This window comes from Staurois parvus, unplaced genomic scaffold, assembly GCF_062004578.1.
Source record: "Staurois parvus isolate SC_StPar_1 unplaced genomic scaffold, SC_StPar_1.0 ptg000549l, whole genome shotgun sequence".
Classification (NCBI taxonomy): Eukaryota; Metazoa; Chordata; class Amphibia; order Anura; family Ranidae; genus Staurois; species Staurois parvus.
The window spans coordinates 7186220-7199170 of record NW_028318345.1 but is presented as its reverse complement, the minus strand read 5'-3'; the positions used below and the strand labels follow the sequence as shown (position 1 = coordinate 7199170).

Sequence of the window (12951 nt, the reverse complement as noted above, 5' to 3'; positions counted from 1 at the left end):
AAGTATCAGATTATTTTGATGTAGTTAACACAACATTTTAAATTGCAGGTTATTGAAATTTTGTAGGTGTGAAAAGGGTATAATCTGTGTGGTTCTCCAAACCCTGGAAGAATGAGGGCTTGTGTACAATTTCCACAATTAGAAAATAGGGAGATTTGAGTTTGCACTATCCCTTCGTTTCAGGGAATGCTTTATGATGAAATTATTTACATAGTTTTATAGTATGTAAAGTTGAATAAAGACACCAGTCCGTCTAGTCTAATCCCTGTCTGTTGTGTTCAATAAGATGCCCATCTAAAAGTTTTTTTTAAGGGAGTTCCATATCTATTTTTAAGGGAGTTGCTCTTTCTTAGGGGAGTTCCATATCTTTACCGCTCTAATGGTAAAGAATCCCCCACACAGCTTAAGATTAAACTGCTTCTTGTCCAATTTCATTGAGTGACCACTTGTCTTCTTGAGTGACCTGAGATTGAATAGTCTCCTCCTTATATTAGAATCACCATTAAGATATCACCATCATATCACCTCTTAAGCATCTCTTCTGCAGGGAAATTAAGCTTAATGTGTGTAGCCGTACCTCATAATCAAGGTCCTCCAGCCTCCTTGTTAGTTTTGTTGCCCTTTTCTGGACCGCCTCCAGTTCCAGCACATCCTGAGGACTGGTGACCAGAACTGCACAGCATACTCAAGATGCAGCCAGACCAGAGTTTTGCAAAGTGGCAAAATTATAGTTTTATCTCTTGAGTAAACATCTTTTTAATGCATGTTAATATTCTGCTTGCTGCAACTTGGAATTTAATGCAATGGCTGAGTCTGTCATCAGCAAGGACCCCCAGATCTTTTTCCATCCTGAAATCCCCTAGCGTGTAGCTTGCTTTCATATTTTTAGCACACAAGTGCATTACTTTATATTTCCCTACATTGAAGTTCATTTGCCATGTGTTTGGCCCCCCTATTATTTTACCAAGGTCTTCTTGTAAAGTTTGCTATATCCTGATGTGAAGTTATTGCCCTGCTTAGCTTTGTATCATAAGAAAACACTGAGATTGAACTATTTATTCCAACCTCTTTATCATTTATGAGCAAGTTAAACAAGATTGGTCATAGGACAGAGCCTTGGGGTACCCCACTTATAACTCCAGACCATTCAGAAGATACGCTATTTATCACAACTCTCTGGCTGCGCCCATGTAACCTGTTTTCTCTACAGGTACATATACTATCGTCAACACCAACAGACCTCAGTTATGCTAACAGACCTCATTGTAGCCTGTGATGTTGGATAGTCCAAATGAGTTTATTAATTGATATAAGCACCACAGTTTATGTAATAAGCAGCTAACTGTACAATTTGGGCAGCCAGATAATAAACGCAGAACTGCATGAGCACTCCATGCTTCTGCTGGAGAACAGAACTTTCCTTGAAAGCCTTGGCCTATTGTTGTACCAAATAAATCTTGGATTATGTTGTTGGATACAGACGTAAGGACATGACCTGGGATACCATACCTATTGTTAAACCAATTTCTATGCTGTGCAAGACAGTACTCTAGTCCTTTACTATACTATGCAGGTAGGCCCACTGCTCTTGTACACAATGCCCAGGATTCAGCTGAATTTGGCAACACAAAATAATGGTGATGCAATAAAATGGAAAAATCAATGTCCAATTCAACAAATTGATAAAATCAGACATCGATTGAGTGAGACAAAAATGGTATAGCAGATCAATGAGGACAGATAGCGAGGGTTTCGATCAACCTAAGTTGATTGGTTGCGGCAGAGAAAAAATATTATCATAAAGGGTCGATCATTGGCATCTTTTGCACCCTTACATGTTGATAAATTGTAAGTGATATTCAAGGGCACAAAAAAACGCCATCAATCAACCCCGTAGATAATTTTTTTTCCACCACAACCGACCAACTTGGGTTGATCAAAACCATTACTATCTGTTGCTCAGCCAAGCCATATTTGCTATCCCTAATCAATGTCCAATTTGATGATTTTGTCAAGTTGAATATAAGTTGTTCAGTTTATTGCACTGTGTGATAAGGCCTTGTGTACACTTACGGTTGGGGACGATAGAAACACGTGGTTATGCCGGGCTCCTGTCACCCCTCAACTGCTCTGCTTTTAAGCTTCATAGGCTGTGGATGGGGGTGTACTAAAGCTTTTCATCAGGGTGCAGTAAAAATTACCCCCACTGTTGTGCTCCATAGGCAGTATCGCCTGCGAAACACAACCCATCCACCTGAATAGGGCCGCCTTCAACTGCATGGAATGTGTGCAGTTGCAGCACAGTAGTGCTGGTTTCTAGGGATTAAACAGGCAGTGGCATATGGCATGCACTTGAAGTGTAACTCCACTTTTGAGAAAAAAAATCAATCCCCTCTGGGTAATTAATGTATATGTAAAGATGTTAAAACATTTGTTGAAGATTCCTACCTGTTTCTGCTCTGAAGAAAAAGCTGTTTGGTTATGTCAATGTGCAAAGTGATTCTGAATGGAAGTGACTTTTTCCTTATCAATCAGCTGATGCACTGCAGGGCTGTAATGAGAAAGTGTGCAGGGTCTGCATCCTTTTAGAAGTGATTAACCCTTTGGGAGTACCTGTCAAGAGGATGCCTAAAATGTGACTTCTATCTTAGTACAGACGTCTGGGAAAATCAGTGTGCCAATCACACAAACAGGAAATTACATTTTTGAATGCCTCCAGTCTGCCATATTGCATTGAAATTTACAGAAAATTTACAATATCTGCAGATTAAAAAGGAAAGGTCATTTTTAATAACACATAATTACAATATGGCTTGTGTAGCACTTCTATATTGTAGTTTGACTGACAGCACAGTCACAGTTCTTTATACATTTATATTTTCTGTGCTTACATTTCTCTATAACTGTGAAACAAACAATGAAACAAACATCACTGAACTGCCCTGGGGTAGTTGCAGAGAGCAACACTTGGCATTATTTGCACATGTTGCAAAGTGATGTGTCAGAGGACAGGGGGGTACTTTAAAATCATCACCTTGAGTACTAAAACACAGTTCTCCCTGAAAAAGGTTTACACTTCACCCACTATGCTGGATGAATCACACCAAAAAAGAAAGACAGCTGCATGTTTTGAGTTTTGTTCCTTTTTTGTATTACTATTGTAAAAGCTTTTGTCACTACCTTTTATAGAACCTCGTGACTTGTAACTTCAGCAAGCCAAGAATACCCGCCCTGCCCACTTCCACTGATAGAGGAGTGCAGAGGGAAGCACACAAGGTAAGAATGTAATTCTCCACTGAACACTATGGGACCAAATGCTTTGCTCTTTGTCATATTCCTGGGAATTTGTACTTTAGTTAAAGCGGTTTCACGTGAATCTGATCTGCTTAATGCAAATACTCTTACTGGTTTGGGTTAATGTTTAAAAACCTTTTTCTTGTCACAAACTGGCTTTTTCCATGCTCCAGCACTGGGCCTTTCCCTCTGTGTATAGCTGACAGCTTCTGGCTAATCACAGAGGGGGTGCTGTCTTAAAGGGTGGGTTAAAGTGTGCGGGTTACTCAATGTTCGAACAACGAGTTCACAAGCTAGCAGCCGGAGCGGCCTGTGTTCTCATTTAGTTTTTTTTCTATGTCTCTGTGATCCTCCTTTGTTCCAGTGTGTTCCAGTCTTGCTTCCAGTGCAGGGGCGGACTGACAACTCATGGGGCCCCCTGGGCAATAGGGGATCATGGGGCTCCTGTGTCCTCATCCACACTCAAACCACACCCAAAAAAGCCTTGCTCCCAATGGGGGAGATTTACTAAAACTGGAGCACACAGAATCTGGTGTAGCTGTGCATGGTAGCCAATCAGCTTCTAACTTTAGCTTGTTCAGTTAAGGTTTGGCAGCAAAACCTGGAAGCTGATTGGTTCTATTCAGAGCTGCACCAGATTTTGCACACTTCAGTTTTAGTAAATAAACCCCAATCTGTCTGCATCCTGCTTTTGTCACTCAGTGCACTCCTATCTGCATTCCATCTTCCATCACTTCCCTGTTTCACTCTGCTCTTCAGTTTGTCTGTCAATTTATCCATGTGTTCTCTGACTTTTCCCTGTGTATCCTGCTGCCTACTAAGTGCTCCAGCACTGCTTTCAGTTGTGGCCTGCTCTGGTGAGCTGCAGGACCATAACTTGGTTGTCAGCTGCAGCATCTGCAACATTTCCACTACTATGACCTCTGGTGAAGACCAGGCAGTATCTTAGATCTTTCTCAGGGCTCTCACCACTGCTAAGTGATCAGCCAGCCACGTCCCCCTCATCCTTTGGCCTTTGCCAACATCTACCCAGCTGATACACCAGGTTCTGGCAAGCCATGTCAAATTTCTAATTCATGACAATTCTTACAAGCAGTTATGTGTACATGTGGGTAGAGATGACTTCATGCAGGGTCTGCAGTGATTGTGTTTGAAGGTGGGAATGGATGGGCAGATATCTCCTTGAAAACAACAAGCATAACTACCATCTTTTAATTAGTATCATGAGTGTTGAGACCCACTGTCATACGTTTTTTACAGTGATAGCCTTTTCAAGGGATGTCTTTCTAAACAGCTAGAAAACATCCTTCTATGATTATGAGTCCCAAAACTACCTAACATCTACCAAACCGTGTTTGAAATGCAGTCATTAAAACATGGAACAGCAAACATGAAAAATGTCAAATCAAAAACTACTCTCAGGGTTGTAATAATATTTCAGAGTAAGTACTTTCTGAAAGTGGCTTCCCTTTAAAAATTACTTACTGATCCATGTGGTTTGGGTATTTTACTGCTAACGTGTCAGGTGAGAGAAATGTCCCAACACTTGGGAGTCTTGTTAGCAAGGAACCAATGGGATTAAACAATCGTTTTTATATCTGTAGCACTAATGACTCAGCAATTGTTAGAAAGCCTGTACGTTACGTATTTCACAATGTGCTTAGCTTGCTGAAATGTGTGAAATATCATAGCATACTACCTTGGAGTAACATTATCAGGACATGACTGAAAAACAACAAAACATGTTCTTTTAGCAAAGTTAGCAATTTAAATGAAATACATTTGTTTTGCCTGATTCAGCATATTTTTTTCAAGATAAATAACAGCCTTATTATTTGGTAGTGAAACTGTGGGTGAAAATTAGAAGAACATTATTCTGATTTTATACAAACAAAACTATAGAAATACAGGTAAATATAAACATAGTCAGTATGAATGTGTAACTACATGAATACAGATAAACCTAGGAGTGTATTTATGAAACAATGCATAACAATACACACAGTAAAAGTGCATGTACATTTTTTTCTGTGCGAAAAAAAAGGGGAGGGGGGTATTAGCTTTTCTTGCTGGTCAAATGTTTTTCATTTTTTTAAAATGGAAAATACTGCGTTTACCTACTAGATGGAGCTAGGTATTATAGGCATTTCCTATGATACTTGAGCAAGCTCATATATTAGTTGTCTTTTTTTTTTTAGTGTGTGTGTGCAACCAGCGGGTCAAAAAACCTGATTCCCCCATCCAGACTCTTGATGCGCATGGGGAAATCCTCCCCACTGAGCTATTGTATACTGACTGTAGTCTGATCGAGCAGCAAATTTCCGATGAGGCAGTTGCACAGAAGTTGAACGGTAGATCGACCTCTGTACAACCACTTTGCTCATACGGAAATTGAAATTTGGCCGGTCCCTGCTGAACTTCGATCCAAGTATGTCTGGCTTAAGCACCATCTAGTGCTTCACTCTGATGGCTGTGCCTGCTTCTACAATGCCTACATAGTTTAGTCAATTAAGTTTGTTTGGGATTTGTAGTATTTATTTTATTTTGATGTTTACTACAACTGTAAAATAATACTGCAGATGTGAACAATGGATACATGAAAATTATTCTCTCTAAATTTGAAAACATGATATTATCCACAGCAGTGAAAAAGAAAACACCTTTTGTCTGGTATTTTGTAGGTCTTTACTTTCCAATAGATCTTCTGTTCTGGAAGAGATTGGCATCCACAATCATCTGCAATCTTCATTGGTAAAGCCACCCAAAGGTTTTCTTTGTGCCATCCTCCAGCAAGGTTTAAATTCAATAATGTTGGCAAGATAATAAATCAGTGAGGGGACAATTTAGCAAAGAGCCATTTCACAAAGAAAAAAAGTCTATGCAGAGTAAGTTTATATATACAGTGCCTTGAAAAAGTATTCATAGCCCTTGAAATTTTCCACATTTTGTCATGTTACAACCAAAAACGTGAATGTATTTTATTGGGATTTATGGTGATAGACCAAGACAAAGTGTCACACAATTATGAGGTGTAAGGAAAATTTTAAATAGTTTCCAAATTTTTTTCCAAATAAATATCTGAAAAGTTTGGAGTGCATTTGTATTCAGCCCCCTTTACTCTGATACCCCTAACTAAAATCTTGTGGAACCAATTACCTTCAGAAGTTACCTATTTAGTAAATAGAGTCCATCTGTGTGTAATTTAATCTCAGTATAAATACAGCTGTTCTGTGATGCCCTCAGAGGTTTGATAGAGAACATTAGTGAACAAACAGCATCATGAAGGCCAAGGAACACACCAGACAGGTCAGAGAAAACGTTGTGGAGAAGTTTAAAGCAGGGTTACATTATAGAAAAATATCCCAAGCTTTGAACATCTCCCAGAGCACTGTTCAATCCATCACCCAAAAATGGAAAGAGTATGGCACAACTGCAAACCTACCAAGACATGGCCGTCCACCTCAACTGACAGGCCAGGCAACTAGAGCATTAATCAGAGAAGCAGCCAGGAGGCCCATGGTAACTCTGGAGGAGCTGCAGAGATCCACAGCTCAGGTGGGAGAATCTGTCCACAGGACAACTACTAGCTATGCTCTCCACAAATCTGGCCTTTATACAAGAGTGGCAAGAAGAAAGCCAATGTTGAAAGAAAGTCATAAGAAGTCTCTTTTGCAGTTTGTGAGAAGCCATGTGGGGGACACAGCAAACATGTAGAAGAAGGTGCTCTGGTCAGATGAGACCAAAATTTAACTTTTTGGCCTAATCGCAAAACTCTATGTGTGGTGGAAAACTAACACTACACATCACCCAGAACATACCATCCCCATTGTAAAACGTGATGGTGGCAGCATCAGGTTGTGAGAATGCTTTTCTTTAGCAGGGACAGGGCAACTGGTCAGAGTTAATGGGAAGATGGATGGAGCTAAATATAGGACAATTTTAGAAGAAAACCTGTTAGAGTCGGCAAAAGACTTGAGACTGGGACAGAGGTTCACCTTCCAGCAGGACAACGGCCCTAAACACACAGCCAGAGCTACAATGACATGGTTTAGATCAAAGCATATTCAAGTGTTAGATTAGCCCAGTCAAAGTCCAGACTTAAATCCAATTGAGAATCTGTGGCAAGACTTGAAAATTGGACAATGGTGGACCAAAAACAAAAATGGCAACAACTCCAATTTAGCTAGGTGCATATTGAAGGGCTTTACATAGAATGAATGATACAAAATTTCACATCCTACTTAGTAGCTAGCCAGCAAAAAAGACAAATTACAATCTGCATTAGAAACAGAAGTTTAAATTGCACAACCTTTGCAAATTTATGCAGAAACCGCACTGCCTCATCAAGGCTCGTCTGTGAAGTGCAGTCCTTAATCTAGTCCAGTGTTTCTCAACCTTTTTTTAGTCAAGGCACCCTTTAAAATTATGGATAATCTCAAGACACCCCAATCTAAAATGTAAAAACCTATTCACACATCCAGTACACCCAATGTTAGGGGTGATTTATTCTTCCAAAGCAAATACACCTTTGCACACTGGTACTGACTAGTATTCCATTGTTTCTCTCTCATTTTCTCTCCCTTACTGTGCTAATGTGACCCCAGTGCTGACGGAGAGGGGCAGGGGAGGGCCAAACAAGGATGATGTGCATGGACCCAACGTCCTCCTTATCAAGTGATGATGTTATTGGTTGTTAGGATGCTGGTAGCTAGAAGGTTTTAAAAGTGCACAATGAAAACTTGTGGCTTTGTGTACTAAAAGGCAGGATTGATCCACCTGCTGGTTTGTATACAATTTGTAGGCATATTGCCAAGGCACCCCTGAAGAAGCTTGAAGGCACCCCAGTATGCCTGGGCACCCTGGTTGAGAAAGACTGATCTAGTCTATGAGAGTCTCTATCTTGGAGCATTAATAAATAAGGATAAATTGAGGGCAAGTATGCCTGGAGACAGCCCATGACAGCTGAACACTTCCATACCACATTTAAACAAAAGTTGCAACCACTCCAAATAATTTTATAGCTAGCTTTTTAAATTAAGGTGCACATTGAAGGGCTTTACACAGAGCAAAGGAAACAAAATAATTTTTTTTGTTTTAGCTGGCTAGCTGGTATGTGTACACTGGTGTACTTTGAGTGTGCAATCTATGTCAGTATGGCATTTATAGTCATCATCAGGGGCACATATGTCAGTGCGACAATGCAGGAGCTCAGTTGGGGACAGGTGTCACCCCATAATACGAAGTGCCTAAACAAGGACCCTGTTGTCAGGATCAACAGGAATTCTTTTAATTAAAACTGTAGATTTGAAAAAACGCAAAAACAACTTTTGAAATTTCATTAACATGTTACAGCCTATATGAGAATTTTAGTAGTTGAGTTTAGATCTGATAGATTAATTTTAAAGATACTTGGCTTATCCCTATTGGGATACAGTACAGTCCTTGGCGTTTTGTGAGATTTCTTTCTTTCTCTTTAGGCGGAGAGCTGCAGCATTCACTTACAACAGTGCAAATTTTATGTGCATTTAGGCAGCTCAAGGCAGCTGTAGTTTGACAGCTGGTGTCCCTTGGTTTATATAAAGCACATGTCAACTGCCCATGAGAGATAGATCTCTTGAGCTTTGGGTACTTTGGCAGATCCCACCAACAGTTAGTGTACAGTGCTGCCAGGTGAGGAGAGATATATGCCGTAGAAGGCTTTAGTCCCAGTTAATAAAAGAAAGAGCAGTACAATAGGGGTTCATCCTTGACGTTGGGTGCCAGTGACAGAGCTCTATAAGGGTCCAATACCCAATGGAAAAACAAGAATTCTTGTGAGACTCCAGGAAATGAACCATGTTTTTCAATTTCTGAGACTCCGGGGATAAAGACAGACCTGAAAAAAAGTCATCAAATCAGTAAAAACAAAGTCAGGAAAAAGTAGAGCATAACAACAGGATGCTGTTTGGGCTAAGAGAGCAAAATTGGTAGGCAGAAAAAAATAAGAGAATAGAAAAAAATGTCTCAGAATTTGTTAAAGCATGAGAGAATATCAGAGCTGAGAAAGCATGTCGAGAGGCATAGGAGTGAGAATGATGCCAAGGACATGTCAAACTCTGCTGAAGGTCTTCCCTGTCTGTTAAATGTGGGCTGGCAGGAGACTCTTCTCTACACTGAAGATCATGGTAAGCAGGAGATGGTTCTAGGCAGCAAGTGACAACAGACTGAGTGAGGCTGCTATTGTGGACTTTTTTTTCATGCTTGTATGTTTTTATGCATATTGTGCTTTCTGTCACAGAAAGAATATAAAGGAACTGCAAGCCATGAAAACATTCATTGTTGGAATTGGTGGGTAAGTTTGTTTTACAATTCAGTGAAGGAAAAACACTTTTGATATGTTAACTGGAGTGTGCTAAAGTTTTTTTGCATATGATTTCCTTCTATAGTATGGACACAGCCAACTCTGAAGTATATTATTATGTTGGTGTGAAACACTGAACTGCTGGTAGTAAGGGATGTTATTAAGGTGCTGGGGAATTTAATTAGGGTGCCAAAGCTAGAGGATATCAATGTGGCGGAGTGGAGATAGCATTATGAAGCTGGTAGTAGAGAATGGTATTCTAACACTGGTAGTGGAGGATATTATTGGGGGGGATGCTGTTGGGGGGGGATGAATATTTGGGCTTATGTACACAGGCATTAGACCCTGATATGAGTTAAATTTAATATATGTTCAGGTGCTTTGGAGTTGCTTAGCTTTGCCTTCAGTTACTTAAGGAGTTTATTTAAGCCTGTTTTTTAGCTGCTTCAGGTGGCTTTTGCTTTCACACTAACGCATTAGGGAAAAAACAGCAGCTCAGGCTCAAACAGAAGCCCATGTACATGGACTCTTGTAAAGTGTGGAGACGTTATTATGGTGCAGATGGTGAGGCTACTATTATGGTGCAGATACTGGGTGGAATTATTATAAGGCTAATGGTGCAAATTTTGTAATAGTATGTAGGTATATAATGAAGTTGTTGATGTTGTGGAATGTCTTCATTGTACTGATGCTGGGGATCTTATTGTAATGGTACGGGGGAGATTTTACGGGGCTGGTGTGGAAAGCTATTATTACAATTATCAAAGAGATATATAATGGTTCTAGTGGTGAATATTATCATATCACATTATTTATACTGTGAATGGTGTGGTATGTTACTATAGTGTTGATACTGGGGGACATTATTATGGTGTGGCTGGTAAGGGATATTATCATGGTGCTGATACTGGAGGATATTATTACAGTGGTTAGAAAGAATGTTGACAGGTTGGCTTTAAGTGTGTGTGTGTTTTTTAGCTTGGTTTAGAGTGGGTAGGCCTTTAATTCTGTACATGGCACCAGTAGGGACATCTCCCGTATCCCTAGTCTTATAGTTAAAGTGGTTCTAAAGGCAGAAGGTTTTTACCTTAATGCATTTTATGATTTAAGGTAAAAAACCTTCTCGGTGCTGCTCCCCCTGCAGCCCCATTGCAAAACCATTGCACAGAGCATGTAAGTATAACATGTTTGCTATTAAAAAAAAATCAGTTGGGAAGTATAAGATAAGGGCAAGAATATCTGTAATTCCCTCAAAACATAAATTAAATGTTTAGAGGATAAGTTTACCTTTTATAACATGTTACATGTTAAACCCATATTCAGGGTGTAGAATGTAACAAATAGATAAAAGAACCCCCACGTCAATATGACTAAAAATCAAATAGTGAAAATAAATAAATTGATTACTAAACTGCCACCCTGTATTGATCAATAACCACCATATGTAACAAACTCTGTAGGGGGTGGTAAAAAATCACAGCCCGGATGTATATACTATAGTGCTATATGCATACTAGAAGAATCACAATTCATAAAGCATGAGTACACATATAAAGGAATTCCATAAGTCAATATAACCAATCAAAGTGCACATAAATTATACATAAATACATATAGTGAAGTCAACAGGTCACTCTCAATAAACTCAAGTGAAAAAAGTCTTTAAACCACAGAAGTACTTGGTGTTCTGAATCCTTCACCATACAGTGTCCATATTTCACCAAGTGTCTATGGCAATATTATATAACTCACCAAACAGATATGACTTTTATAAGTAAAAAGAAGATCTACTGCCGGATGTCCAGCTTCTAATGCGTTAAAAAAAATACGCAGATTCCAGCAAGTAGAAAAATTCTTGTGAGTGGCATTTAGATAAAAACTTAAAGTTTATGTAAACCCTCACCTTATAAAAAACCCATTCAGTTTTAAATAGAAAAAAAAGGCAACATTTTTGTGCACAGATTCAAAAAACCTTATAAATACCCTTTTTTTCCCTTTTATAAGTGATCACATACCCTCTAAGCTCCTTATGCAGCTGAGAACAGGGAGCTGGGGGAGGAGAAACAGCATCACACTAAACATTCCAGTGAATAGCTGTGCAGAGGTCTGATCATTGGAGGAGAGCATGTGGAATTCCCAGCACAGTTATAGAACTGACCATGGTGTGCTCTCATGCTTAGTGTGGTCATTTTTTAATAGGATAGCAGACTTACTGACATATACACCAGGGATTTCACACAAAGGAAGCAATACAAAGAGAACAGGATACTTTTTCATTCTAGTTCATGGTACAGCAGGGACACATCAGGAACATGAAATGATGGGTTTATATACAGGTGTACCTTGGTTTACGAACGCCTCAGTTAACGTAATTTTTGGTTTACGAATGAAAATCCATGAAAAATAATGCCTCGGTTTACGAATTCTTTTCGCAGTACGAAGTTTCCCCAGGATGCATTGCGCCTGGGAGGTTTATGGCGCCAGCCCAGTGCCTTTAAAGTGCACTTTATAAAGAGTTTTGAACATATAAAACTTTTTTTTAATTTTTCTGACCTCTGGAACGGATTAATTGGTTTTCAATGCATTTACAAATGTTTTTTTAATCATGTCCCTGTACGGTATTTATGCCTTTAAAGTGCACATTATAAAGAGTTTTGAACAGATAAAAGACTTTTTCAACTTTTTTCTGACCTCCGGAACGGATTAATTGATTTTCAAAGCATTCCTATGGGAAACCACGTTTCAGTTTATGAATTTTTTGCAATACGAAACATCCCGAAGAACGCATTAAATTCGTAAACCGAGGTACGCCTGTACTCTTTAATGTTGCATGAGGAAGTTGGAAGGCACAGAGGTGGCCTCTTCCTGGAAAATAGAAAAAACAGAAAATATATTGGCATTGCATTGATTGTTGTAGGGTTGCCTCCTCATCACTTTAAAGCCCAACACAAAAGAATTAAACAGGTTCTTTTATTCAATTGAATTCAGTCAGTTGCTTAGTCCTTGTGCAATTCATATGCCTCTGGTGTAAAGGACAAACTTAGGTGTCACATACTATGATCTACCAATTATTTGTATAGTGGAACAGCAGTTTATTATACTGTATATTCATTTTTATGTTTCAAGCGCAGATTTGAAATTGAAATAATAGTCACAAATTCATTGCTACAATGTAAATAATTTACTAATATCTAAACCTGGTAGGACAGCACAGCATAGTCTTCTATCCAGTACTGTTGATTCCCATTGCACAACTCCTGGAAGCAAAGTACAGCATAAGGCACATACAGTATGTTGTCCTGGTACTAGTATAGCTT

General features: G+C 39.2%; 1 protein-coding gene across 4 annotated transcripts in view; it reads left to right on the top strand.

Moving 5' to 3' along the window:
* Positions 1 to 12951, top strand: part of NMRK1 (nicotinamide riboside kinase 1) — a 42836-nt gene that overhangs the window by 6827 nt on the left and 23058 nt on the right. For 3 of the 4 annotated variants that reach the window (XM_089691084.1, XM_089691085.1, XM_089691086.1), the window contains 2 exons: positions 3190 to 3276; positions 9572 to 9625. In XM_089691084.1, the coding sequence (XP_089547210.1) occupies positions 9597 to 9625 (29 nt within the window). In that variant the 5' untranslated portion in view covers positions 3190 to 3276; positions 9572 to 9596. Of the gene's footprint in view, positions 1 to 3189; positions 3277 to 5975; positions 6180 to 9571; positions 9626 to 12951 lie in introns of all 4 variants that reach the window. The other variant, XM_089691087.1, reaches the window with a different exon arrangement.